The following is a 27,625-nucleotide window of genomic DNA, read 5'->3' on the forward strand; positions in this document are numbered from 1 at the left end:
AGAGCGAGAGAGCATGCCCATAGGGAGGGGCAGAGGGAGAGAGAATGCCCCAAGCATACTCCCTGCTGAGTGGGAAGCCCAGTACAGGGCCCAATCCCACAACCCATGAGACCACGACCCGAGCCGATGCCAAGAGTCAGACCCTCAACTGACTGAGCCACCCAGGCGCCCCTTCCTCCTTCATTCTTATGTTTTATGGGTTTCATTTTATTGTATAAAGGTTATTACAAATAAAGGAATATTTTACTTGAAAGTAAATTTGCATTTACTTTATGTGTATGAATGGTTTCATATAATTGATGGTTATTTGGATTTTTTTCCTTTTGTCTGTTTATAGCTTTGCCAATTTTTTTCTCTGTTAAGGAAGGTGGTTTTTTTTTTTTAAAAATCATTACAAGTAAGTAATTCAAGCAAAGGATGCTGGCAAATATAATAAAACCTGTTCACCTACTCTAGTTTCCACAGACAGGTGAGTTAAAACAGTAGAATGGTATGAATCATGCCTTTTGAAGTAGAAGGAATGTTGAAAGAATGGATCCAACATGAAATTGGGCAAAGCTCTGTTGACACCCATCTGTTCTAACGTGCCAGTGGCGAGGTGGGAGGTGCCAAGCTACACAAATATTTAAATTCACCGAAGAACAGCAAAATCTGATTGGGAAATTCAACTAGCCAGTTCTACAGTTGTTGGTGGGAAACACTGCAGTCTGGCCGCTCCCCTGAACTTGGTGGAGAGGAAGCAGACCTGCTGTGTGGTTGGACAAAGTGCTCAGCAAGATGATATATGGTCTCCAGGGGTGCGGGGGAGTGCTCCCAAGAGCAGCCCAGCTCGCCCATTGTCTCCAGCTGCCTGTCACTGGGTCCCAGGCTCCGCCCCAGGCGAGCGCACTTAGGGCCCACGCGCAAATGTACGATCCGAATGTGGGCCTGGTCTTCCCTTGAAACCGATGACATGGGGACTTGTAGGAGTCTCATTCCTGCCACCCACTGATGATGCGAAGGCTGTGTCTTCCATCAGAGCCTCAAGATTCTTTTCAATGACCCCCTTTATCCCCAGAGATGGAGACGAAGGAAGCTGCAGTGAGCCACACGCACGGTGCTTTCTGCAAACTGCACCAGTGACTTTGAGAAACACGCACCGCCACCTCATCCCCTCTGCAGACGAGGACTCTGAGGTCCAGGGAAATGAGGCCAGCTCTCGAGGCCACAGAGGTCATGACTTGGGGCCCTCGGCTCCTTGGAACTCCTTCAGAAATGGCCTGGCTGCTGGTCCAGCCGCCCCCCTGCCAGGTGTCCCCCTCCCCAACTCCAGGACACAGGGCGCTTCTGATGCTGCAGCCCCCCGGGGTTGGGGGGAAGGAAAACCCTACGAGCTAAAAGGACCCCTCACCCCCAGGGACACCAATGCATTTGCCCTACATGAACCCACTAGCTTTTCATTTCTTGGCTCAGCCGAGCCTGGAGTTAATCTCTGCAACTTGCTCTTCTTCTTTCTTTCTTTTCCTTTCCATTGTATCCCCTTTCCTTTTCTTTTTTTAAGGAGAAGTTTTAAAAAGTTTTCCTGAAGTTTTAGAGAAACCCCTTAAGTACTTGCCTTGTTCCTGGCTCAGGGGAAGTGTGCCACTGCCTGGGACAGCCCAGCACAGGCGAGGGTGTGGGGGCTTTAAAACAATGCGTGGCCCCCGGCCTTGCAGGGCCCAGAGCAAAGATCTCCTCTCCCCACCCCAGCCTGCTGCTTTACAGCCAGGCTCCCTCCTGCCCCAGGCCCTTTGCACAAGCCCAGACCTCCACCTGCACAGCTTTCCCTCCACCTTAAGACTTCAGAGGAAACGTTCCCTCAGTGACGTCCCCCAACCCCATCACCCTCGGCCTCTACCTCTCCTTCCCTCACAGGGAAAAGCACAACCTGAGATCATTTCATACATTTGTCTGTCTACTTGGTTTTCCGCCTGCTTCCTTGCTGGAAACCCACCAAGAGCAGGAACTGGGGTATCTGATCCAGAGCTGTAGCATCAGATCCTAGCATGCTTCCTAGCTTATACGTGATGCTCAATAAATATGTGGGGGTGGAAGGGCTACTCCCATCTGTGCTTCTCAATCACAAGCACATGGGATGGAGTTCTGGGAAGTGAGCCATCCGAGATCCTCTGGAGGGAGATGTGGCATGAGGCTGGTCTCAGACCACCTTCAGTTCCTTATTAGCTGTGTGACCTCAGACAGGTTACTCAGCCTCTCTGAATGTCCATCACCTCCTTTGGGACCTGGGAACAACATCAGCAGGGAGGGCACTGTGGAGTTTGGTCCTGAGGCAGGGTCCGGGCAGCCCCCACATCCCCCTTCTCTGCCAGCCCAACAAAGGGGAAGGAAGTAGCATTAACTGAGCACCTACTATGCGTCCATGGCCATATTAGGCAGCTGGAATGCAGAGGTGAATAAAACAGAAACTGCCCCTCACCTGCAAACCCCAGATGAAAGCAGGAGATGGATACAGGGGATCGCCAGCACCCAAGTGTCAGGAAGGAGGAGGATGAGGGTGCAAGAGGGAAACCAAGGCCTGGACTGGCCTGGAGAGGCCCTCATAAGAGACATTTGTCTTGTCTGAAACATCTCTTGTGCAGGGGTTTGGGGAAGAGGCAGACTGGGCCGAGGGGAGAGTATGGCCGAGGCCCTACGACCGGATGGAGCTGGGCACGAGTCAGTGTGGGCTCGGGACCTAGCCACAGGGTCAGGTGGGAGGGGAAACGACTCTTACCTTTGGCAGTGCATACTTCGGCAGCTTCATCAGGACAAATTCACTGCGACGATAAGAGATGTAGTATTTGGTCCGGTTTGTTGAGGTTGTCTAACAGCAGGGAAAAAACCACATTTTTAAGAAGCGAGTTTCCAGTCAAGCCAGGTCCTCACAAATGAAAAACTAGAAATTGTATTTCAGCTGGTGAGAATGCCCTTTTACTTTGCTTAGACCTGCTCTGCCTGAAATGGACAGACTCCTACTCATCCTTCAAAGCCCCACACCAAACGCCCCTCCCCTTCCATGTCTCTGTTAGAACCAACCTCTGTCCCCACGCTCTCTCAGCACCTGTGTCCCTACATCCACATTACAGAACAAAGTGGGAAGTTCTCCTCCCCAGAACTTTTCTTAGGGAGAGCACTGGGTGAAGGAAGAGACTGGCCAAAGGTAAACTCAAACCACAAAAGACGACTATCAAGCCATGAGGCGTGAGAATCGAGACAGGAGGCGACCCGTGCTGAGATGGTCCACGTGGCCGCACTGTCCTGAGCACCGCTCATCTGGTCTCCCGACAACCAGCCCCACAAACTGCGATCACTTCCATTGTAAAGATGAGAATACCGAGCACGGAGATGAGTCACTTGTCTTCCGTGGGCGATAACAGACGAGCCAGGAAAAGAGAGGCTCTCTCTTGGATGGGGCAAGGAGAAGAGAGTGGGAGGAGAGGGACAAGGCGGCAGCCAACAGGGGCTGGGGGAGGGCGGTGGCCCGGTGGGGGGGACAATGGATGACCTCTGTGTCTCACCATGTGTATGCATGTGTGTGGGTGTGCAGACCACGCACGCGTGTGAGAGTGAACACGTAACCTCACACGTGTGTGTCCACTGTGTGCATGCACGTGGGGGTGAATTCTATGCATGCGTGCGTGAGAAGGAGTCCTCTGTGTGTTTGTGTGCGTACACACGTGTGTTCGTGGCAACACAGTGCCATGCCTAAGAGCACAGGGCATCACGCGTCACTGCCTGGGCTCAGATTCCACCTCTGCCATCAGGAGCCACGTGGCCTTGGGAGAGTTTTTCGAGCCTCTGTCCCCCCCACCCCCACCCCCAGTAAATGGGGAGGACAAGATCAGAAGCGAAGTGATGGGGCAGTTGTGGGGATTAGCATCTGGGAAGCACGTGGGGCAGCACGTGGCCCCAGTAGGAATTGTTGTTATTACAAGTCAACAAACTACAACAGGCCCACAGTGTGCAAAGCATCGCGATTACAAGGCTGACCAGGTTTCTCTAGGTAGTTCCATCCCGAGGGCAGGGACTATGAGGTCTGTGTGGTCTGGCCCTTAGCGGCCCTGAGCAGGCGGTGTTGGGATGGGGGAAGCACGGGGTGGGAGAGGCCAGGCAGACTTCCTGGAGGAGGGGGCACCCTGCTTCCTCAGAAGGAAGAGCCACGCAGCCCAGAGACAGACCTGCTTAGCAGGTCAGGGAGGACGCTGGAAAGAGTGGCCGAGATAAGTCGGTGCCCCTTCTCAGAGCCCTGTCTGCCAGCAGCTGAGCTCCAGGAATGGTGCTGAAGGTGGAGACAGGCTGGGCAGCCTCCTGGCCTCAGCCTCGAGAAGATCGTGTTCTTTGGGGAGCCCTGGGCAGATGCTCAGCCAGCCAGGGCAGGCCAGGTCCATTCTTGCCAGGAGCTGGGGATGAAGGAAGCTGGTGGTGCAGAAGGAAGGAAGCCTGCAAACCTTTCTAAAGGGCCAGCCCTGCTAAGGGCAGGGCCACGGGACGAGGGGGCTCGTGGTTCAGGCCCGAGGCTGCGGGGTGAGCAAAAACGCTGCCATCCCTGAGACGCAAATGCAACTTTTGCCCAGGGAGCGGATCGCGCTGAACCCAGCAACACCCTTACAGGGGAGTCTGCCTACCTCCTGAGAACCGCCTGCCTGGCCCCTCCGGCCGGGCTGACCAGTAGAAGCAGGCCGAGAAGGCTGAACCGCGGTGATTCTTCCCAGGACGGCAGGTCCTCTGCCGATCTCACAGGGCCTCCCCGCCGCCGTGAATGCAGCCGGCGTCTATCTGGGCCTCTGGGTGGCCAGGGCTTATCAGGCCCATTTTATGGGTCAGCAAATCGAGGCTCAGAGGTGGAACGATGGCTCTTCCCAAAGCCAGCCGGTGGCACCATCATATTCAGACCCCCGCTTGTGTGCCCCTTGTCCCCCGAGGCCCAGACCCTTCTTTCTGGAGGGTGAGGTCCCATCCCTGGCCCACAGCATGGCTTCAGCCAACAAACCAGCACCATGAGCCACTTGGCGCCTTGCCTGGGGGCCCGGGAAGTGGACCTCCGGGTTCATCGCATACTTCATTGGTGGGGAGGAGCGGCGGGAGGGGCCGGTGGGCACTGGGCTGGGATCCTCCGAGGACCAGGAAGGAGGGGAAGGGAGGAGGGCAGGCAGGACTACCTCCCAGTGTTTCCTGTGGGCTCCCTGCAGGGAACCCGCCCACAGTAAGGGTCTGCAGGGGGGCAGCCCCCCCGGGTGACCTCTGAGTTGGGGGTCAGGAACAGCGTTCCTGGGCAGTTGTTGAGAAAGTTGGGGACCAAGTAAGGACAGGAGTCTGATGGAAACCCGTGGCCCCTGATGGCATGAGCTGGGGGAGGTGCTGGGGGCTGCCCGTGCTCACAGGGTGGGGCATGCCTGTCCAAGGTCAGACCAGGCCTCTGGGACCGTGAGGCTGGAGACAAAGCCGAGGGCACACAACAGCCCTGTCTGAGCACACACAGAGCAAACCCCAGAAATGACCAGATGCCCTGTCCCAGCGGCGGGGAGGGGGGCCGCTTCCTATCCCACCTTGCCTGTGGTCTCGGTGAACCTGGCTCCTTCCAGATCAGACTTACCAGATGCTCAGTCACAGAGAGCCCTGCGTCCTTGCATGCTCCCCCCATCTCTTCCCACGCTCCACCCTACAATCAGGCCTCTGACCCAGCCGCCCCCCAGCTCCCCTGGTGTACATCCTCCCTCTAGTACAGATGTAGAGCCCACCCCCTGATTGTAGAGTCTGGTGTAGATAATAAAGGGTGACACCATGTGGCCTGGCTGTGACCAAGGAAGGGCTCTGTGGAGGCAGCCAGTGGGCCTGAAATAGAGATGGAAGTCAAGGAAGGCTTCCTGAAGGAGGTGATGCATGACTAAGTCTTGGAAGGAGAGCGGGAGTTAGCCAGGCAGAGAAAGAGACATGGGCATCCCAAGGACAGGGACTAGAGTGTGTAATCACACAGAGGAGATTGGCAACCATGGGATATCACAGAGGCCAAAGAAGAACAGGGACAAGATCCTCTTGGCTGGCCTGCTCTAATGGGCTGTGACGCCCCTGCCAGTTCCCCAGGAGGGCCTGGTGTTATTTCGCGGGTGGACAGGACAGCTGGGGTAATGAAACATTCCTGAGACAGGGCAAAGAAGAGGCCGGGAGTGGTGGGGAGCCTTCTCCATAGGAGCTTTTAGACGTGTCTCATGGGGTCCCGGAAGGCAGGACAGGGGCCACCAGATAGGAGGAAAGGAAACACTCTGTCTCAGTGCCAGGATGAACTTTCTAAAGATTTGAGCTATCCAGGAGACGGATAGGCTGTTTTGGAAGGAGTGAGCTCCTCGTCAGTGGAAGTAATCAAGAAGTGGTATGACCAGCTCTTCACTGGAGTTTCTGAATGGTCAGACCACGTGTCGTTTAACGGTGGTCCCAACTGGGACCTGAGTACCTGTGTGTACAGGCAGCAGGGTCCTGGCTGCTGGGCTGTACCCAGCTGGTGCCTGGCTGCCAAGGGCAATGACCAGAGACAGCCCCTATCATTTCCAAAGTCAATGAAACAAAACAGAGCAAACTGGGTTCGGGCTTGGGGGCCACGAGCCACAGGAGGTCCCTGACGGGTAGAAGGGAGGAGGAGCATCCCTGCCTCAAGGCTGTGGTTTGGCGGGGACTTGTGGGTTACCTGCGGCCACCACCACCTGGGCGGGGGAAAGCACGAATGAAGTAACCCTTAAAAGTCAAAGAGCCGTTTTATTGCCTCCTGTGTGAGCAATTCCATCTTCCCCGCAACGGCTTGTTCTCCACATCGCCTACTGCCCGTCGCCAAGACGCCCAGAAGCAGCCTTACCTGAAAGAAGATGTAATCGTCCTGCACAGTCAGAGAATTGTGGTCAATGGGGCCAGGGAACGGAGCCGTCAGCGTCTTCTCGGAACAATTGTGGATCTGGCAGGTGACATAGCGAAACCCTGCAGGAGAGAAGAGCCAGCACTCGGCGCGTGAAATCTCACGCACTCCGACCGTGGCCGCGGGAGGAGCCAGACACAGCCTCGGACGCCGGGAAACGCCGGCCAGCTCTGGGCTCGGCCGGATACTGCCGCGGCGGGGTTGTCCCCTCAGCCCCGCGGCTGAGGCTCAAAGGGCCTGCCCCGTGATCGCACCTGCCGCCGAGCCGTGGCGGCGATGTGCCAGTCGCATCCTCGGGACGGTCCTACCGTGGTCCCATCCTCTGGATGGTAAAACTAAGGCCAACAGAGGTCAGGTGACGTGTCTAAAGCCGGGTCACCTGCCCAGCCGCCAGCTTCTTGTGAGGAGAGGTTTAGGGGCACACAGCTGCACCTGCTTCTCTGGGGGTCGTGGACAGCCACTCTCCGATGACAACGGCAGAGTCTGCTGCGGCAGAGACCCTAGGGCCACCACGCCAGAAGCATCCAGTAGCTGGCCCTTGGCGGGGAAGGGCCACTGACCCTGGGCAAAGTCGTGCCGGTGAGAGCGGGATGTGAGCACGGGACTTCATCCACCTTCTGCCCACGGCTCCACGCCACACCTCGCTCTCAGCTCAGGTGACACACCCAGGCTCTGTCTCCCTGGGAGAGGGACCTGCGAGGGACCCAGACGGACTGTGGGCGGGTCACCCCACACCAGCCAAGTGGCCTGTGAAGGTGCGTGCAGTCACCCACAGAATGGACAGCACAGGGCCACGGGGGGGCACCCACAGTGTCCATCAGAGCACGGGACCTCTCCCACCCCCTGGAGTCTCATCTACCTAAACAGGGGCGGGTGTGGGTGGGACTCGAATGTCCTTTGTTCCCCTAACTTTTGGCAAACGCTTTCATTCCTTTGCAAATATTTACAGCCAGGCAAAATGGAAAACACACTTCACAGGCAGCCGCTGCTTTTATTTCAAGCCCTGTTTTCCCAGAGTTTGGGGGATCCAGTGAAGTTGTGCAAGGCGGAGAGCGAGATTACACATGGCAGGCAACTCTTCCTCCCAGCTTGTGGGGCGGCACAGGGTTTAACCTCGGGCACCAGAGGGAGCCCACAAAGGCACTCCGAGTCATCAGCGCCTTCGGAGCACGTCCTGCCCTCAGCCCTGGCTGGCTGGACGGCGTGGACAGTGCCGAAGGGCTGCCTCGGGACCAGAAGACCCACGCTCGAGTTCACTGGCAGGATAACCTCGGTCCCACGTGCTCTGCTGTGAAATGGGTAATAACGCCACCTCCACGAGTTGGTGAGGACCGAGTGAGAGCGGCACGGAGGCCCACAGTCAGCATGGCCGTGCCTGCTCGCTCCTGAAGCCCGTCCACTTCCCCGCTAAACGGCCGGGCCACTCCCTGCGGCCAGCACTGAATTTTTCCTGTCCTGGGCTCACCTGCTGGGCAGGGGGTGGGAAGACTCGCCCAGCCTGATTCAAAGTCAACAATCTGCTCACGAGCTCCTTCACCGGCTCACCCACTCACTCGCTCACTCATTCATTCACTCAGTCATTCACCCCCTCACTCACTCATTCACTCATTTATTTCATTAGTTCACTCCCTCACACACTCACTCATTCATTCACTCATGCATTCATTTTCTCACTCACTCGCTCACTCACTCACTCGCTCATTGACTCACTCATTCACTCATTTACTCATTCACTCTCTCGCTCACTCACTTATTCACTCACTCATTCACTTGCTCGCTCACTCATTCACTCACTCGCTTGCTCTCTTACTCGCTCGCTCACTCACTTATTCACTCACTCATTCACTCGCTCGCTCACTCACTTATTCACTCACTCATTCACTCGCTTGCTCACTCACTCATTCACTCACTCACTCACTCTCTCACTCACTCGCTTGCTCACTCGCTCGCTCACTCACTCACAATGGCCCTGGCCTCAGGGAAGCTGGCATTTGGTCACATGCTGGTTCATTCGGCAGCTCTCCTGGGGACACAGAGGTGAATCGATCAGGCCCTACCCCATCCCCACAGAGCTCCAGGTGCGGGGCGGTGTGCAGAGCTGTCACTGCAGCCCAGGCACTGAGAAGGTGGCTGGCAGGGAAGGCGGTCCAAGGACAAGAAACCCAAGATGGAGAGATGGGGTGAGTATTCCCAGTAGGGGGTGAGGGCCAGCAAGGTGAGCTTGGGGAGTGACCTCATAGTTCAGGCTGGCTAGGGTAGGCAGGGTAAGGGGTAGGTGAGTGACAACCGGTGGAGGGACCAGAAGGTCCAGATGCCATGCCACTGAGCTTGGCTGGACTGGATTCTAATGGGGTTCCCAGGCTGGGGTGGGGGCACCAAGTGTCGGGAAGCAGGGGGACACATGTGGTCTTTAGGGGAGGGGACACCACTCCAGTGGCACATCGGTTCTGGGGGGCCTGCCGCTGCTGAGCCAAGGGCTCCTCCGCCCCCCAAGGAGGGCAGGTTGTGGAAAATCATCCCTGTGTGAGAATGGCCCCCCCATCCACGGTGCCAGCTTGTCCCTTCTCCTTGCAGGACACGGGCGTACCCTGAGAGACAACCACCCCCGTTGCTGCTGCCTTGAGCTCTGTGGTGGGGATGGGGGTCAGTCCCCATAGCACCCTCAGAGAGGCCTGAGATGTTCTCGGATTTGTGGGTGGAGCATGGTGGGAGATGGGGTCTATACCAGCCTATGACCCTATGAGTGCGGGCAGGCCCGGAACCCCTCTGAGCTTTGTTCTGGTGAAGTAGAAGCAAGTGACCATAACACCTGCCTCACCTCCCCACAGGATAGTGGACCCTGGAAAGAGCTGAGGGCTTGGAAAAGGTTAAGGGACCCACAGCAGCTTCCCTCCACTACCAGCAAGCGCTCGCCCATGACGTCCCTGCACTGAGCACCACGTGTGCATTGACCCATTTCACAGATGAGGACACCGAGGAGCAGGGAGGAGAGATGAGTTCCCCAGGGTCGTGCAGCTGGCCCGTGGCAGGCTGGGAGCCGACGCCAGTGATTCTGTTCTCAGCCGGGCCTCTCCGTGGCCTGGCCCTGCATCTGCCTTACACGTAGTATGTCCTACCCAAGGAGCTCTGCTGCTTGGCAGTTGTCAAGTCCCACCATTTGTTAAATGTGCACCTACAGAGGTCTCATTGGAAGAGAAACCCAGCAGGAGGAGGCTTAACGGCCCCGGCAACTGTAGGGTTCGGCGGTCAGAGAAAAGACAGTCCTGGGGCGGCCAGCTCCGTGCTCCTCCCCCCTTGCTGCACTCAGTCCCGTGGCTTCTAGTGTGGACGGAACCTGTGCTGGCCCCAACCAGGCAAAGGGAAGGGCTATGTCTTGTTCACCTGTGTCCCCAGCAGGGTCAGCACTGGGCCTGGTCCACGGGGGACTCAGCAAGCACTTATTGAATAACGGTCCGCTCGGCTCTGATGTCCTGGAAGACCCCATGGTTCTAGAATATTCCATAGTTCTAGGGCCAGTGCTCCTCCGTCAGGAGCACAGAGGATCTTTCTCATAGCATGCAAGGCCCCGGGCGCATTCTGGCCTGAAGCCAGCTGGGTTGGGGTGGCCAGGCCCCTGCCCCATTAAAGGGAAGCCATCAGAGGCCCCCACCTGGCCTCTGCACTCACTAGCAATGGAGGTGGGGGGCAGAGTGAGCAGGAAACACTCAATGCTCAGGGGCCAGAACAAGTCACCTTCTTAATGGACTTTTCCACTGGAGCAGAGCTCCTTGACTTCAATTTATCCCCAGCTGGAAAACAAGCACATTTAAAGTTACACCACATCATAACATAGTGAGGTCGGCTGTGCGGGGCCAGCCGAGGAATGGAACAGGGGCATGTAAGGACACCAGGGGACACTGGGTGCATGCACCCCTCCCGGCTTACCTCCTCCGAGGTCCTGGGCTTCCATGTGGACCAAGTCAGGGTCGGCGTCCACCCCAGACACAGCCCTGGAAGAGAGTGCGTGGGGGTTGGCGCTGGGACCTGAGTCCCCAAGCTCCCTCCCAGTGTCTGCGTCCGCCCCCGAGCCCCAGGTAGCCACATGGCCTCCCGGGGCTGGGGCCACTCCTACTGCATGGGTCTGAGGGCACAGTCCTCCCCACCTGCTCCTGGGGAGGTAGCCAGAACTCGAGGGTTCACTTGGTACTCTTCTTTTTATGATACTCTCTATAGAAGACCCTCCTTTACCAAAGACCTTCACATTCCTTGCATCTTTATTGTTGTTTTTGTTTTGTTTATGATCAAAATACTCTGAGGAGGTTAGGCAGGCCTTGGGAATATCACCCTAATCTTGCAAATTAGGAAACAGAGGCTCAGAGGAGCAAAACAACCCCCTAGCCCCACCCAGAGGTGCACAGCTCTAAGTGCAGAGCCGGGATTCACGCCAGGCTCCCTCTCCTTCACCCCGCTGCCCCCTGCCCCGCGAGGTGCCACACCGCAGGCCCCTCCCTTGCCGACATGGGCCCAGGGCTCAGGCAGCGCCCGGAACTCAGCGGGGACTGTAGCCGCCCACGGAGCCTTCAACGAGACCCGAGAAGAACAGACGAAGGTGCATGCTAGGGTCGCCGCTCGTGGGCAGCATCCTCCCGGGGAGGCAGGGTTGGGGCCAACAGCTCAGGGCCCACCCCAGCACCCACCCAGCACAGGGTCCTGTGCCCAGGAGGTCAAGTGCACGCTGTCCAACTGAGAGGAACTTTAGAGGTGGGGCGCCCCTGCAGTCCACTGACGTTCCAAAGCCGCGGCACCAGACACTCTGCCCCGAAGTAGTCTCTGCTTCAAGGTGAGGTTTGATTCAGGCTTTTGTGCACAGAACACCTGTGCATTCCTAGGAACCTTTTTCTCTCTTTTCTGAATAGAGACATTGTTCCCTTTACCAGGGGCACTGACGGGTCCTCAGCCGGCCAATGGGATTTTAGTGTGACCACCAGTCATCTGCAGCGTGTGGTCGTGACACCAGCTTGCTCCTTCGCTCCTTCACTCATTCCCTCCCTCACTCCTTCATTCATTCCCTCCATCCTTCCCTGCTTCATTCCTTCATTTCCTCCCTCATTCATTCACTGACTCCCTCCCTCACTCCTTTACTCCCCCTAATTCATTCATTCCCTCACTCATTCATTCCCTCCCCCGTTTACTCATTAATTAATTGACTCCCTCCCTCACTCATTCATTAATTCCCTCCCTCTCTCACTCACTCATTCACTCCCTCACTCATTCACTTACTCACTCACCCACTCACCCCTGCACAGACTCACTTGCCTGCTCAGTCTGCACCTGCCCCCCCACTGAGCAGTGCCCCCAGCCCCCTTATCCTCTGGCTCTCCCACTGGAGCACCCCACGACTAAGCCCCAGCAGCCCATGCCAGGCCCTGGACCAGACAGGGGCCCAGTGGGTTAGGGTCCCTGCCCAGACCCCCTTGGTCATGGGTTTTGAAGACCATTCAAGGCTATGTGTCCAGCCCCGCAGATACAGCCCGGCTCCCTACAGGGAAGGACACGTGTTGACCCCTGCACCTTCTTGTTCATTGGGGTCCCCAAAGATGGCCTGTGGGGAAGGTCTTTGGTCTACTGCTTAGAAATAGCAGACGTGTGAGATGACCCCTGGGCAGGCAGATCTCTGGAGAGCGCAGTGCTTTGGGGACATGGGGAGTCAGCTTTCAGGCCTGTTGGATGCCACCGGAAGCTCTGATAAACCCTCCAAGACTCTGCATCGACCCGGGCTTGGAGTGGGATGAGCTGTCTCCTCAGCCAACCTCCACAGCCTGCCACTCATCCCACACCTGGGCAGGTGCTGAGCTGAAGGCAGAGGGAGGCTGAGGCTTTGTGGGTCAGCTCAGGCCCGGGCAGAGAAGCAGACACAGGGGTGGCTGGAGAAAGCAGGCAAGCAGACTGCCCAGCCCAGCGTCCATTGGCTCGGCCCCAGCCCCAGGCAGAGGCAGCCCCCCTGCTCATGGGCAGCATGACCTCGGACACGTGCCTGAGCCTCCCTGAGCCTCAGTCTCCCCCGCTGTCATGTGAGAGGAAGACGATCAGGGTCTGAGAAGACGATGCATGCAGACCCCCAGGCCTGGTAGATGTTCAATGTCCACAACATGGCAGCTCCTGGGGGGGTGGGGGTAGCTGTTATGGTTTTGTTCCAGGCCCACTGAGACACCACAGTGGGGGCAGCTAGCAAGTGCCCCTGGTGGGCCCAGAACGCAGCCGACCTCCTGCCCCCAGGCTGCCCCTCCCGGGGGCCCCCAAGTCACGCTAAGGAGCTCGCCTACTGTTTAGCCTCCCAAAGCATGAAGGGGTCCAAGCCTCAGACAGAACGCGGGCTTTGGCCATTCCTGCGGTCAGTTCAAGGACAAAGAGTGCCTCAGAAATGCTGTCAAAACAGCGTTATTCACTGCTTCCAAGAAGGGGACCCATGGCTGCCTGTCACCGCATTCCAGGAGAGGCTCCCGGGCCCCAGGGGCCAAGTGTCTGGCCTGATTATCTCTCACGCATAACAACTCAGGGCAATTTGAGCAACTTGGGGGAGAAATCATTTGATTTGCCCGAGATACTAAAATGTGGGAATTAGTGCCAGTTTACCTCGCACTATCTGCGGGCAGGCTTGCCTCTCCGGCCCGAGAGATCTCTGGAGCACCCAGCCCAGCCTGGGGCCCGGGGCACCGCAGTGCTCGGCCACTCTGCCAATTTCTTGGGCCCGCTGTCCGGAATTCCCACCTCTGCGCCCCTCCCCACCTCCTGGGGGCCCTGGGGGCCAACAGCTGACATCAGTGACAAGGCCAGTGATCACTCGGGTTTCCAAGGAAGGAAGCCGGCCCTCCCCCGACCCGCGGAAGGCACACAGGCCAGCAGCCGGTATCTAGACTTAGCGACCGGGCTTCCCTCCAGCCTCGGGGCCATAACCAGGAAAGGAGCTCCTTGTGTGATTAGCGACGCACGGCGCAAGGGAGGGAAAGGAGAACTATTGCCACGGTGCTTCTCTGCGGGGGGACAGGACTGTGGCCCATTGAGAAGGCCTGTCTGCAGTCTGTTGTACAAATGAGCTAAGAAGGGGAAAGGCTAGGAGGGTGTGTGCACGAGCGCAAGAAAGAGCCATTTGGTGGGAAGAACACGTGTGTAAGCCACGTCTCTCCAAGGGCAGTTTAGGCAGAAGAAGGCACCATGGTCATGGCTGGCGGACGGCAAACGTGGGCCCTGAGCCAGCGGTTCTCCCAGCTTCCGCCCCCTCCACTGCCCGCGAGCACCGTGGGCGAGTACTCACCCCCCCCGGGCCCCACAAGTAATCACCCCCCACAGGCCCCTCAAGTACTCACCCCCCACGGGCCCCTCAAGTACTCATCCCCCACGGGCTCCACTCACTCAGCCCACTGACGTTTCTTGAGCACCAGAGTTTCCTCACTGGTGCAATGAGGCTAGAACACTGCTCAGAGGGATCACTGAGTGGCTCCCAAGAGATAACACAAGTGTGGGAGGGGAGCCCAGGCACTGGATAGGGCAGGAGAGCGGGGCCAAGGCAGGCAGGGGTGGAGGAAGCCATGGGACATGGGAGGGGGACAGCTAGTCGGGGGCTGAGTTAGGACCTGGGGCAGGAGTGGCGAGGAAGGGGAGGTGGGGAGGAGGAAGGGGGAGGGGTAAGAAGGAGAGAGGGAAGGTGTGGAGGAGAGAAGGAGGGGAGGTGAGGCGGGGAGACAGGGGTAGTGAAGAGGGAGAGGCAGGGGAGACAAGGACAGAGCGGGAGGGGTGGCGAGGAGGGGGAGGCAGGGGTGGCAAGGAGGGGGAGGCAGGGGTGGCGAGGAGGGGGAGGCAGTGGTGGCGAGGGGGAGGCAGGGGTGGTGAGGAGGGAGAGGCAGGGGAGACGAGGACAGAGCGAGAGGGGTGGCGAGGAGGGGGAGGCAGGGGTGGCGAGGAGGGGGAGGCAGGGGTGGCGAGGATGGAGTGGGAGGGGTGGCGAGGAGGGTGAGGCAGGGGAGGCAAGGATGGAGTGGGAGGGGTGGCGAGGAAGGGGAGGCAGGGGAGGCAGGGGAGGTGGGGAGGGGAGACAGGGGTAGCGAGGAGGAGGAGGCAGGGGGGACGAGGACGGAGTGGGAGGGGTGGCGAGGAGGGGTGGCAGGGGAGGCGAGGACGGAGCGGGAGGGGTGGCGAGGAGGGGGAGGCAGGGGAGGCAGGGGAGGTGGGGAGGGGAGACAGGGGTAGTGAGGAGGGGGAGGCAGGGGTGGCGAGGAGGGGGAGGCAGTGGTGGCGAGGGGGAGGCAGGGGTGGCGAGGAGGGAGAGGCAGGGGAGACGAGGACAGAGCGAGAGGGGTGGCGAGGAGGGGGAGGCAGGGGTGGTGAGGATGGAGTGGGAGGAGTGGCGAGGAGGGGGAGGCAGGGGAGGTGGGGAGGGGAGACGGGTAGCGAGGAGGGGGAGGCAGGCGTGGCAAGGAGGGAGAGGCAGGGGAGGCGAGGAGCGGGAGGCAGGGGTGGTGAGGAGGGAGAGGCAGGGGTGGCGAGGATGGAGTGGGAGGGGTGGCGAGGAGGGGGAGGCAGGGGAGGCAGGGGAGGTGGGGAGGGGAGACGGGTAGCGAGGAGGGGGAGGCAGGGGTGGCAAGGAGGGGGAGGCAGGAGTGGCGAGGAGGGGGAGGCAGGGGTGGCGAGGACGGAGTGGGAGGGGTGGTGAGGAGGGGGAGGCAGGGGTGGCGAGGATGGAGAGGGAGGGGTGGTGAGGAGGGGGAGGCAGGGGAGACGAGGACGGAGCAGGGGGGTGGCGAGGAGGGGTAGGCAGGGGTGGCGAGGATGGAGTGGGAGGGGTGGCGAGGAGGGGGAGGCAGGGGTGATGAGGATGGAGTGGGAGGGGTGGCGAGGAGGGGTGGCAGGGGTAGCGAGGATGGAGCGGGAGGGGTGGCGAGGAGGAGGGACAGCTGGTTCACGGGTGCACAGGTGACCTGAGGAACAGCAAGCCTCGACTCCCCACCACTTCCTCCAGTCTCAGCAGAGCGGAAAGAGCACTCTGGAGGTCCCCCTGGGGTGAGGAGGTCCATGGCTGGGGTCAGAGGCAGGAGAAGGTGGGAGCCCTGAGCTGGGGGCTGTGGGGAGGAGAGGGGAGCCCCAGCCCTCAGAGCTGGGGGTCCCCAGTGGGGGGGGCTCTCACCAGAACATGTGGTCTTTGGTCACGCGCTCCTGCAGAAGTGTCCACTTCTTCCCCAGGTCCGATGATACATAGAGCTTCAGGGCAGAGAGAAGAGAGACAGAAGTCATGCTTTGAGGATGAGCCTCTTCTGAGTCGGGGGTGATCTCCCCTGGATGACGAATATGCCCCAGGCAAGCCTCGCATTCAACCTCTGAGAGGCCAAGAGTCAGGCATAGGGTTTCCAAAAGAGTCATTCTGGCCCCCAGGCCAGCTGGTAGGAACCGAGAGACACCGGCTGGGCAGACCCCTGAGAGGAGATGCCCCGAGCCCCACTGTCCAGGAGGACTTGACCACACGCTGCTGGGGGCGGGGGATGGGGGTGTGGGAGGCTGGAGGCCGGGTCTGTGTTGAGAAGGAGGGAGCAGGGTCTGCAAAGGGCAGGCAGTGTGAAAGCACGTCCATGCAGGAACAGCAGAGTCCTCGGTGCCTGGGGTCTGCGGTCATGGCAAGAGCACGGAGCCTCTGCTCTCAAGGGCCCTGTGCTTGGGTTTAACGCTCTGTGGCCACCAACTTGAACTTCCTAATATACGTGTCTTTGAATCTGAGTTTTGTAGGTGAACCCCGATGAAGCAATGAGCTTACTGGCGGGCAGTGGGGTGGGGGGGCTCAGAGCCTGGGCTCCTGCAAGGTCCTTCCTCCCGCCACCTCCTGGGATAGACTCTGGGGGGGCCTGGGCCTGGGCTGGGGAGGGTCAGGGTCAGCCCCCTGCGGGCTGAGTCCAGAGGCAGGGCCGTGGGAGCCTGGGAGGGTCTGCACTCGCTGCACCAGTGTCCCCGGGCACAGGGCTGTGTGACGTTAAATAGCTCATAAAAAGCACCATGACAGCCTGCCCCCCACCCCTCCCCGTGGGCGCCCACCTTGGTGGGGAAGAAAGGCACAGCTTAGGGGACACAGTCAGGGGTACTGGGACACTGTCCCCTGGTGACAGGTGAGAGCTACACTTGCAGAGAGCATAGCATAACGCAGAGACTTGCCCAGTCACCGGGTTGCACACTGGAGACCAAGGTAGCATTGTGTGTCACTCCAGCAATAAAAGCAGCCCACCAGGCCAGGTCGAGAGGGACTGCAGGAGGAAGGCTTGTCCTGACTTTCAAACATTCCTCATATCACACTGGACCCTGCAGAGCACACATCTGGCCCCGCCGAGCCCGCCAGGCTGCATGTGGCTGGTAAGATGAGGCACTTGTGGGGGCGGGGGTCCTGGAACACAGGAGCCCTGTCTGTCCCTCCCGCCCCTCTCCCACCAGCTCTGTCCCAAGTCAGCCTGGGGGCGAGAACGAACGCTGTCCCCCACCTCCCCCCAGCTGGGATGTGGGCAGGTCTACAATCGAGGTCCCCAGCATCTTTCATTTGTGATTTTGCCAAGTTTTCTTGGCCAGCCTCCCGTGTCAGAGGGTGGGGTTTATGGGAACGCTGAAGCACCCACTCCATTCCTGAGAGCAGGGTAGGCCGTGAGGGTGTTAAGGGATCTCTGCACCCATGAAGCAGGACGCACGCAGGAATCCTACACGTCCCACACGGAGCAGAGACCCAAGCGTTCCATTGCAGAGGCAGGGCTGGGCGGGGACACTCCGCTGTCACTCCCGGGCTGAGAGGCCAGCTATGCTTGGGGGCAGAGGAGACCTGGTTCCCCTGAGCCCTGGCTTACAGTTGCTGTGCCTGCCTCAGTTTCCCCAGCTATAAGATGGTATGTTTTGCAGGGATGAGTCTGTGACTTGAGAGATCATGGGGTCCCATAGCCCTGGCTCCCAAGAGACTCCACAGTATACAGTTGTGTGACTTCCCAGAGCTTCCTAAACCTCAGTCCCCTACTTTCCTAAAACGGGGATCCAGAGCCCGGCCCTACTGGGATGTGTGCGCTGATCCCAGGCACTGCAAGGCGGCTGGACTAATTATGTGCCCCACGAATCCCATCGGCATCATGTAGGGATGTCATCATCAACCCCCGGCGGCTGCTGAGAGCTGACTGCGTGCGCGCGGGCCGAGCACGTCCCCTCTCGGACCATCTCATGACATCTCTGTGAATCGGATGCTTTTATCAACCTGTTTTGCAGATCGAGAATGGCAGCTAAGAGCAGCTGAGTGATTTGCCCGCGGTTGTTCACTGGCAGAGGCCAGCTTTGGATTCTCTGTGATTTGAATGCCCCTTCCTGTACTCTGCACTCAAGATGTGTCTAGAATAAGTCAGTTAAGCTGAGCAATTTCACGGCCAGACCTCAGGATGAAGGAAGGCCGACGCCAGCCACTGGACCTCAGTGTCTCCATCTGTGAAGTGGGTCTAATAACCATGACAACAGTCGCCGGATTGGAGCCCACATCTGCTGGCCTTCATCTGACCCAGCCTGTCCCCATCAGGGCCCCAAGTAATGGAGAGCAAGTGAGGTCACAGTGTCGTTCCTGCTGTTGTTCACGAAGGAAGGGTTTGTGGAATCTCAGAAGGGAAACTGGGGCTCCTCAAGCATCAGCCCTGTGCCGTCCTGGCCTTCAGTGTGGGCAGAGGTACCCCCATCCCGGAAGCCCACCCCAGCCCTGCCTAGTGCCAGTCACCCACCAGCTCCCAAGGCCAGGACCCCGGGCCTGTCCTCACCACCCCAGTGCCACACCCAGTAAGTCACAGGCTCCCAATGTGCTAATGTCCTCCACCTAACCCACGGCTGCTGTACCCCTCTCCACCCTGCTGAGCCACCCGCGTCTCTGCGGCTTCCTGCACCCCTCCTCTGGGCCTCCTGCCTGCAGTCCTCAGCCCTCCCATCCAGCCCTTGCTCCATGAGACAGCCACCGGGATCTTTCTGGGACACACACCTGACCACGTCACTCTCCTGCCACTTTCCAGGGGATGCCACAAGCCCTTCCTTGGGATAAAGCCCACACTCCTATCATGGGCACTCAGGGTGCCTGGGCCACCCAGCCCATATATCCCCCCCATACCTCCCATGTCCCTGTCACGTCCGGGTCTGGGCTCCTGTGTGACGGTGTTGCTAATGTGTCTCATGGGGTCCTCTGAGCTTCTGCACCTGCCATTCGATCTCGCTGAAATGCCCTTCCTTGTCTTCATTCAGTGTTCAAGACTCCATCTGAAGTCACCTCTTGGTCAAGGTTTGGCCAAGGTCAATGCTCAGAGGCCCTGGTATTGCAGAGCCAGGCTCAGAACCCAGTCCACTGGGTCGAGAAGCCTGTGTCAGGGCTCAAGGCCCAGGAGATAACTGGGCTACAGTGCTATCCCTTTGCTGTACACCCCACTCTGGCCTGGAGGAGGGGTGCCCTAGGATATGCCCCCTAGTGCTGTCACCCACGTGGCACCAGGAGCCCTGGCGCTTCTGCTCCTCATCTCCAGGACCCTCCTGAGCTCCTCAGCCCACTTCCACCTCCATCTGGGGCCTCGTCCTTGCTACCTGGCTTCTAGTAGATGTCCTACCTCTGAGGCCACAGGTTCAAGTCCCACATTCTGGATTCTTCCACCACCCTTGGTAGACTCCCTTCGTGGCTCCTTCTTCCCCACAGCTGTAGAAAGAAGACCTGGTGCATCCCACCTCAGTGAGCTATCCTCATCCTAACCACGGCATCCTAACTACAGCATCCTCACCACAGCATCCTAACCACAGTGTCCTAACCATGGTGTCCTAACCACATAGTCCTAACTATGGCATCCTAACCACAGTGTCCTAACCATGGTGTCCTAACCACATAGTCCTAACTACAGCATCCTAACCACGGCATCCTAACCACAGTGTCCTAACCATGGTGTCCTAACCACATAGTCCTAACTATGGCATCCTAACCACGGTGTCCTAACCACAGCATCCTAACCACATCATCCTAACCACAGCATCCTGACTATGGCGTCCTAACCACATAGTCCTAACCATGGCATCTTAACCACATAGTCTTAACCACATCATCCTAACCACGGCATCCTAACCATGACATCCTAACCACAGCGTCCTAACCACATCATCCTAACCATGGCATCCTAACTATGGCGTCCTAACCACATAGTCCTAACCATGGCATCTTAACCACATAGTCCTAACCACAGCATCCTAACCATGGCATTCTAACCACGGCATCCTAACCACATAGTCCTAATCATGGCATCCTAACCATGGTGTCCTAACCACATCATCCTAACCATGGCGTCCTAACCACATCATCCTAACCACATCATCCTAACCACGGCGTCCTAACCACATCATCCTAACCATGGCGTCCTAACCACATCATTCTAACCATGGCGTCCTAACCACTGTGTCCCATGAGAAGACGCTCCACCTCAGGACGGCTGTCCTTGCCGGACACTCAACCACAGACCCTGGAGAGAGTCGTGCCGCATGGCTGTGACTCTGGAATTTGTGAGCCCGTGGTAACAGTGAGCGTTGTCCCTGTTCTTAACAAACGTGGGGGTGTCCTGTGTTAAGCCACCATCCCCTGCTGTCAGCAGCACAAAGAGAATGCCCAAGACCATGAGATTTTGCTCCACAAGGAAGCTGAGCATCTGTGAGCATCGTGGGTGCCAGGGCCACCAGAACAAAGCACCATGGATGGTGCCTAAGGCCGAAGCCTTATTCTCTCCCTGTCCTGGTGCCTGGGAGTCTGAGACCACGGTATGGGCAGGTTTGTTCCCTCTGAGGCTGCCCTCTTTGGGGGGTAGACAGCCATGCTCTCCCCGTGTCCTCATGTGGTCATCCCTCTGTGCGTGTCTGTATCCCGATCTCCTCCTCTTGTAAGGACATCTGTCATAATGGACCAGGTCCCATCCAGATGAACCATTTTAACTTAAATACCCCTTTAAAAGCCCCATCTCCAAATACGGTTATATCCGAGGTGCTGTGGGGTGGGTGAGGACTTCCACATACAGCTTTTGGGGGAGACACAACACAGCCCATCCCAGAAGCCTACCTCCTACCACCTCCACCTCTGGTGTCCTCCCTCCCTCCATACCACAGGTCCAGGTCCACTGCCTGCATCTCTGGGAGCTTCTCCTGACCCCCCAGCCTCACACTTGCTGAGAGAACTCCCACCCCCTGAGCCCCAGAGCTGTTTGCTTAGTTTCTTCCCCGTCTTGGTGGTTTTGTTTCCTGCTCCTCTGCAAAAGTTTGTGCGGCTCACCTCTCCCCCAGCCTAGCCCCAGACTGATCACCGCTGGGTGTGCCGAACGGATGGACAAATCTGATGCTAGGGCAGGGGCTGGCAAACTTTTCTGGAAAGGGCCAGACAGTAAATATCTCTGGCTTTGCAGGCTATGCAGTGTCTGTTCTAACTACTCATCTCTGCCCCTGGAACAAGCAAGCCGCCAGAGACAATATGGAAACGAATGGGCTTGCCTATGTGCCGGTGAGGCTTTATCTACAAAATGGGTGCCAGGCCATGTCTGCTGGGTGCATGATATGAAATTATCACTTTAATATTTAAAAGGGGCTTTTTGGAAAGTTTTCATCCTCTGGAACGTAAGATTCAGGAGCACGAGGAACTCATCCATCTTACTAAGCACGTGGAGTCATGCCTGGCACATACGCAGTAGGTGCTCAATAAATAGCTGTGACTCGAGCAGCTGGTGGCACTAAATCTCTAGAAGGGCCTCAGTGGGAGAGCCTAGCAGCAGGTATGGCTGTTCATGGAGCCAGGTACCGAGCTAAGAGCTTGTCAAAGGCTGCTCACTTAATCCACGCGCGCGCGTGCACCGTGAGATGGGCCATTGACCCTTTACTGATGAAAGAATGGGAGCTCAGAGAGGTAAGTAAGCCACTCGAGGCCATGCAGTGTTTGCTTGTGGACCTGAGTGTGACACCCCAGTGGTTGAGGGGTCCCCCGGGAAGGATGCCACGTCACCTCTAGTCCTTTCTCTGGGCCATCTGAGTGACCAGGCCAGGATCCCCTCCACCTCATGCCTTAATTTACCCATCTACAGATCGGGAGAGAACAGATCCCATCCTCAAATAGTAAACAAATAAAAAATGGGTGTGCAGCCATCGATTTACGGGAGCCTGGTAATAAAACCTCTGCGTTAATGGATGGCTTTACGGCTGCCATCCCCACTGATGTACTCGCATTGATGACGCCCACCCCGGGACGTGCTGGAGCCTTTCCAATTTGCTCTCGTGGGAGGTGATTTTATAATGCACCATCAATTGCTGTAGAAATAGAATATTTCCACTTAATAAAAGACAAACACCAGCAAATAAACAAGAATAAACACACGGGGGACATCCTAGCTGCGGCAGCGGACCCTGCACGCTGATGTCCTGTGGAAGGGCTGACTGACTCCAGGTGGCTCGTCCAGGAAAGGAGTGGAGGTGGCCTACCAGAGCTACTCTGGCACAAAGATGAAGTGCTCGAAAGTCAGAGCAAGGGAGAAACAAAGGCGAAGCAGCAGGATGAGGTCGGAGGAAGGTCATTCACAGACATGCCTGCCCATAGGTCTTATGCAATTATTAGAGGTGCTGTCCTCTGCCAACGGCCCAGGCTCTCAGCGGTGTGCTGAGCATGGTGGTCGGTTCTCAGCATCCTTCCCTCCATCGCTGTAGGGCACCTCATCGCACACAGGCTGGAAAGTGAAAATCCAGCCTCGCTCAGACTCCCTTGCAGCTGGAGTTCTGGGTCAGAGATGTACCCGTGGGAGGTTTGGACGGTGAAGGTGGCTACCTAGGGCCATGCCTGCCAGCCAGCAAGGTCACAGCGACATGCTGCGGCATCCATCCTCAGCTCTGGAGGCTAGAGGGACGGCTGTGGTAGAGGCAGCAACCGGACCCTGCATCCCACTGGCCGGCCACAGGCTCCATGAACATTGCCAGGCAGATGCCTGGGTCTCAACATCTGCTGTGTGTCCCTGACCTTGGTAAGTCCAGCGGGGCTCCTGGTCCTGCCCCTCATGACATGGGAGGTAGAGGTTCCCCAGGTGGGAGAGCTCTAAGTCTCTCGGGAGGGATCCTTGGGGGTCCAGCCTGAAGTCCCTCCCCTAGACCCTGGACAATTTAGAGAACACCCAGTGCCCCAGGCTAAATCCTTCTTCTGCTTAAATTATCCAGCATGGAGTCTCGTTCCTGCCCTGAGCTCTGTCAGACAAGGATCAGGGCAAACAGGAACACACACTGAGGTGTAAGATTCTCCTGGCTCACGAGATTGTTCTGTTACTCAGAGAAGCCCGATTTCTGCCCAATTCCTGCCCAATTCTGAAGTCTGAGGTCAGGGAGGAGGCGGGGCATTGACGTCTGGAGCCCTGCGGGGAAGACTCAGCTACTGACTGACATTCAGGGCAGCCGCTGTGAACCAACACCTCTGCCCGCCCCTTCTTAGGGGAACCCTTGCCCGCCCCCCACCCCCTCCCCGCCTTGACAGCCACTCTACTTTGTGTCACCGCGGATAAACACAAACACAGTTTTACTTAGGCTGGAGGATTGCGAGTGTTCGGTTTTCTCTAATCGCTTGTGCAATCTTCTCTACTGTTCTGAAGTTGTGTTAAAAAGTAGACGTACTTCCCGATCCATTCTCTACACCTCTCTCAAACCCCCTCCTCTAGGAAGGCTTCCCAGATTGGTCATCCAAGGTGTCTTTTCTTCCCTACTAAGCTTCTGGAAGGCAGTCCCAGGCTCAGATTAATTTCTCACAGTGCTGGGAAACAGAGGAGGTTCTTGATGGCGAGCAGAATAACACATAACAGTGTTAGAGGTAAGTGTCCAGGGCCGTGCCTGCAAGCAGGCCCCAGGGACGAGCACAGGGAACCAGGCAGGTCAGTTTGGCGCCAGTGGTCCCCAGAGAACTGGTGTGAGAAGGGACCGCTCGGCTCTCACATCCTTTTGATCCCAGGACCCCAGCAGTTTGCTGAGCCTTGAAAGAAAAATCACCGCATTGGGGTCTCACCTGGGAAGGCTGCCCAGGCTCTGAGTAAGGTAGCCTCAGAGCACCCCAGGCTACAATGTCCCGGTGAAGGGGGGAAGTGAAAGCAGAGGGACGGGGCAGTCTGAGGGTGGGAGGACAGAGTGTTTGCTGGGGGAAGGGGCAGGCACCTAGGAGGAAAGTGGAGGGGAGCGTCTGCCTCTGCACCAGTCAGCAAGTCCTTCCCAACGGAATACTGGTGTCCATCCCTGTTGACCCTGACTTTGGCAGGTGACTTGCTTTGGCCTACAGTGTGTGATCCAGGTCAAAGCAGACATGCCAACTCTACTGGGGTGGTTTTCCCTGCCCCCCTCCCCACCCCGGGGCCTCTGCCCTCCATCATGAGAACAGCCTGTCCCCCGGGGACCTCAGGTTCCAGAACAAGAGAGGCGTGGAGACCTGAACCCTACCATTGGCCAGGAGCCATGCGCAGCCTGTCCCAGCAGCACCTGGAAGAACCCTAGCCAACTCACAGACCTGAGAACCAGCAATAACGCTTGTTGCTGGGCGTCACTGAGGCCTGGGGCTGTGTGTTACTCAGGTGAGCAGATGCCAGCCTAATATCCTGGGTCTGTGGGAATCGAGAGCCGGTGTGGTGCTACCACACCAGCCCGCTTCTTCGAAGTTAGAGAGCTTTGAAAACCATAAAACCCTATGATGTAATGTATGGGGATTAACATAAGAATAAAAAATTAAAAAAAAAAAGAAAGAAAACCATAAAACCCTAAAAAAAACAAAACCCAAGGCCCTATTGTCAGTTATTAATTTCCCTCAAATTCCTCATTCCTTTTGTAACTACCACGAAACCATTTTTCTTCCCCTTTTTTTTTCCTTAGAGTCACAGGAAAGAACCAAGGAAAATAACCGAGATTTCAGCTCCATTAATTTTCTAGGGCATCATAAATTAAAGAGCAATTGCAACGCAGTCAATTTCTGCAGGAAAATAAGTCTAATTACATGGAAGGCTAAGTAGTGCTATTAATACCCAGAAGCACATGCTGTCCCAAAGGAAGGCGCCAGGAGCAAAGAGGTGGTCCCTGGGGCCAGGGGAACCCGGGGATGCCAGTCAGCGAGGACCAGACCTTGGCAAGGAGGCCAGGTCCTGCAGCAAGCCACGGCTCAGACCAGCCAGAAGTCTGCATTTGGAGGCCTTTGACCTAGGTGATCCCTAGTGGGAGAAATCCATCACTCGTCACCAACTGATCCAACCGACTGGCACCCATCCATCTATTCATCCATCACCCTAGCCCCCATCCATCACCCATCCACCCATCCATCCATCCTCACCTCCCTGTCCATCCATCCAACAAATATCGTCAGCCAGGAACTTGAGAGGCACCCACCCATCCATCCATCCGCACCTCCCCGTCCATCCATCCAACAAATATCATCAGCCAGGAACTTGAGATGATGAAATGCTGTACAAACTAAGAAGAGTCCCTGCCCTCAAGGAGCTTACCCAGAGCATGTGTGCAGGGAGCAGACATAATCAAATAATGTCACAGATATATAAGCACACTGGGATCAGCCCTGGGAAAGAGAGGTGCTGGGATGCAGAGGAGTATGGAACAGGGGGCCCAAGCAGACCTGGGAGTGCAGAGGAAGACCCTGAAGTGGACAGCTTCCGCTTGCCTCTGGACCATGCCCTGTCTTTCTCCACCCTTCTTCACCCTTCTCCGCCCTGGGGGCTGGCCTGTGAGGATGGCATCCACTGCCCAACCCCACTTTGCCTGGGTTCCCCGTCCCAGGCCAGGCCTCCTTCTGGGCCCCTTCTGGAGACTCCGGGGGCTGCACCTCCTATTGGGCACGACGGTAGACTGAAACGTGGCCCCCAGAAGGCAGCCACGTCCCAGTCCCCAAACCTGTGCAAGTGACCCTTATAGGGCAAAGGCAGACGGGATTCAGTGAAGATCTTTGGACGGGAAGACGGTCCTGGATCCCCCGGGGGGCGCAGAGAGCGATTTCTCCGATTTCTCTCATACACACACACACACACACACACTCACACACTCACACACACTCACACTCTGTGAACACAGAGCAGAGACACAGAGGAAGGCACAGCCCTTGCCAACTGGAGAGGCTCCTTCACAAGCTGCCCGGATACCGGAAGCTGGAAAAGGCCAAGTCCCCCCTGGAGCCTCCAGAGGGAGCGTGTCCCTTGCCGACGCCTCGATTCTGATCCAGCAAAACTGATTTTGGACGTCTGGTCGCCCAAACTGTGGGAGACCACACTTCTGGAGTGGCCAGCCATGGAGCCTGTGGTCACTGGCTAGAGTGCTACAGGAAACAGATCCTGGCCTCCGGGGCAGCTAGGGTGGCCCTTTGTCCTCCAGCGCTCTCCGCGCCCTGCCGCACCCTCCTCCCCAGCCCTCAGCACCTGCCGGCGCCAGCCCCGGGCTCTCCTACCCCCTGGGCCTGGAAAGAACCCTCCACCACATTCTCTCGATCACCCTGTGGAGGGGCCCTTGGGTTCCTGTGGGGCCCTGGTGACACAGTTCCCAGAGGAGAGGACACGGACACGGATCTGAAGGACAAGTCACTCCTAGTGAAGTGGAAAAGCAGCCCAGGCTGGCAGAAAGGAAAAGCATCCCACGCTGGCAAGGCCCGGCATGGGAGCATGTGTGGAATATTCTGGAAGTGGAAGAAGGCCTTATGGCTGGTGCACCCAAAGGGAGGCCAAGAGGAAAAGCCCTAATGAACCTCCTGTTTTTCAATCCTGTCTCATGTGCTTATTTGTGCCAAGTGCACCTCTCACTGCTGCCCACTCAGTTCCCACACCGCGCGGCCGATGGTGGTGCCCAGACCACCAGGCCTCGGGGCGAAGGGCTCCTGGGACCCCGTGATGAGCAGCCTGCATTTCCCCATGACCCCACCCAACGGAGCCACGGCAGACACCTCAGGCCCAGACACCAGCCCCGGGCCTGCTTACCTTGCTCTCCTTGGTGTAGGCCAGGACCTTGTCCTCCTCCTTGGGGTGGAAAATCAGCGTTTCCACCGAGAAGGGGATGAGCTGCTTCTGGAAGGTGGCCCCCTCGTCTGTGCTGAGGAACAGACTCTGGTCCCGGTCGCTGAGCGAGGAGCTCACCAGGACGATCTGAAACACAAAGCAGGGGAGACATGAGCCTCCACTCGGCACAAGGCTATGGAGGGGGCAGCAAGAACTGCGGGGCCGCCCCCTCCCCACCCCGCCCCTGCCCACTCATGCCACCCCACCCATTCACTCACTCCACAACTATTTCCCCATGCTGGGCACTGTCCACACGGCGAGGCCCTGACCACGAGCTGGGTTTTTCTGCTGTGAATGATCCATTCTGTGGGGGCAGCACAAGATAAGTCAGTGCGTCCACCATCGTGTGGCAGCCCAGCGGCCCATGGAGACAAAGCAGGGTGCGGGCAAGGTCGGGGTGGGGGCCGCAAGCACTGGACCAGGTGGGGGGCAACCCAGAACAGTGGGCGCAAGGGCTGGACCTCAGATGTGAGGTGGCCAAGGTGGGGGGGGAGGGACTGGAGAAGTAGCAGCGGGTCTAGCTCTGTGAGGCCTTAGAGGCCACCGTGGGGGTGTAATGGGGTCCTCCAGAAAGACACCATGTCCCCACGTCCTCACCCTGGTACCCGTGAAGGTGACCTCACTTAGAAAC

The 27,625-nt window shown here is 57.7% G+C and overlaps 1 protein-coding gene across 1 annotated transcript in view; it reads right to left on the bottom strand.

The window, feature by feature from the left end:
• SORCS2 (sortilin related VPS10 domain containing receptor 2) overlaps positions 1 to 27,625 on the bottom strand; it is a 451,696-nt gene that overhangs the window by 50,974 nt on the left and 373,097 nt on the right. Inside the window, exons 4-8 of the mRNA XM_045881528.3 lie at positions 26,917 to 27,081; positions 16,077 to 16,150; positions 10,844 to 10,908; positions 6,863 to 6,981; positions 2,753 to 2,842 (exon numbers count right to left, since the gene is read on the bottom strand). Of these exons, the coding sequence (XP_045737484.2) occupies positions 2,753 to 2,842; positions 6,863 to 6,981; positions 10,844 to 10,908; positions 16,077 to 16,150; positions 26,917 to 27,081 (513 nt within the window). The remainder of the gene's footprint in view (positions 1 to 2,752; positions 2,843 to 6,862; positions 6,982 to 10,843; positions 10,909 to 16,076; positions 16,151 to 26,916; positions 27,082 to 27,625) is intronic.

The sequence above is a fragment of the Mirounga angustirostris genome, unplaced genomic scaffold, assembly GCF_029215605.1.
Source record: "Mirounga angustirostris isolate CCGP_5_RB_7025 unplaced genomic scaffold, mMirAng1.0.hap1 SCAF_2, whole genome shotgun sequence".
Lineage (NCBI taxonomy): Eukaryota > Metazoa > Chordata > Mammalia > Carnivora > Phocidae > Mirounga > Mirounga angustirostris.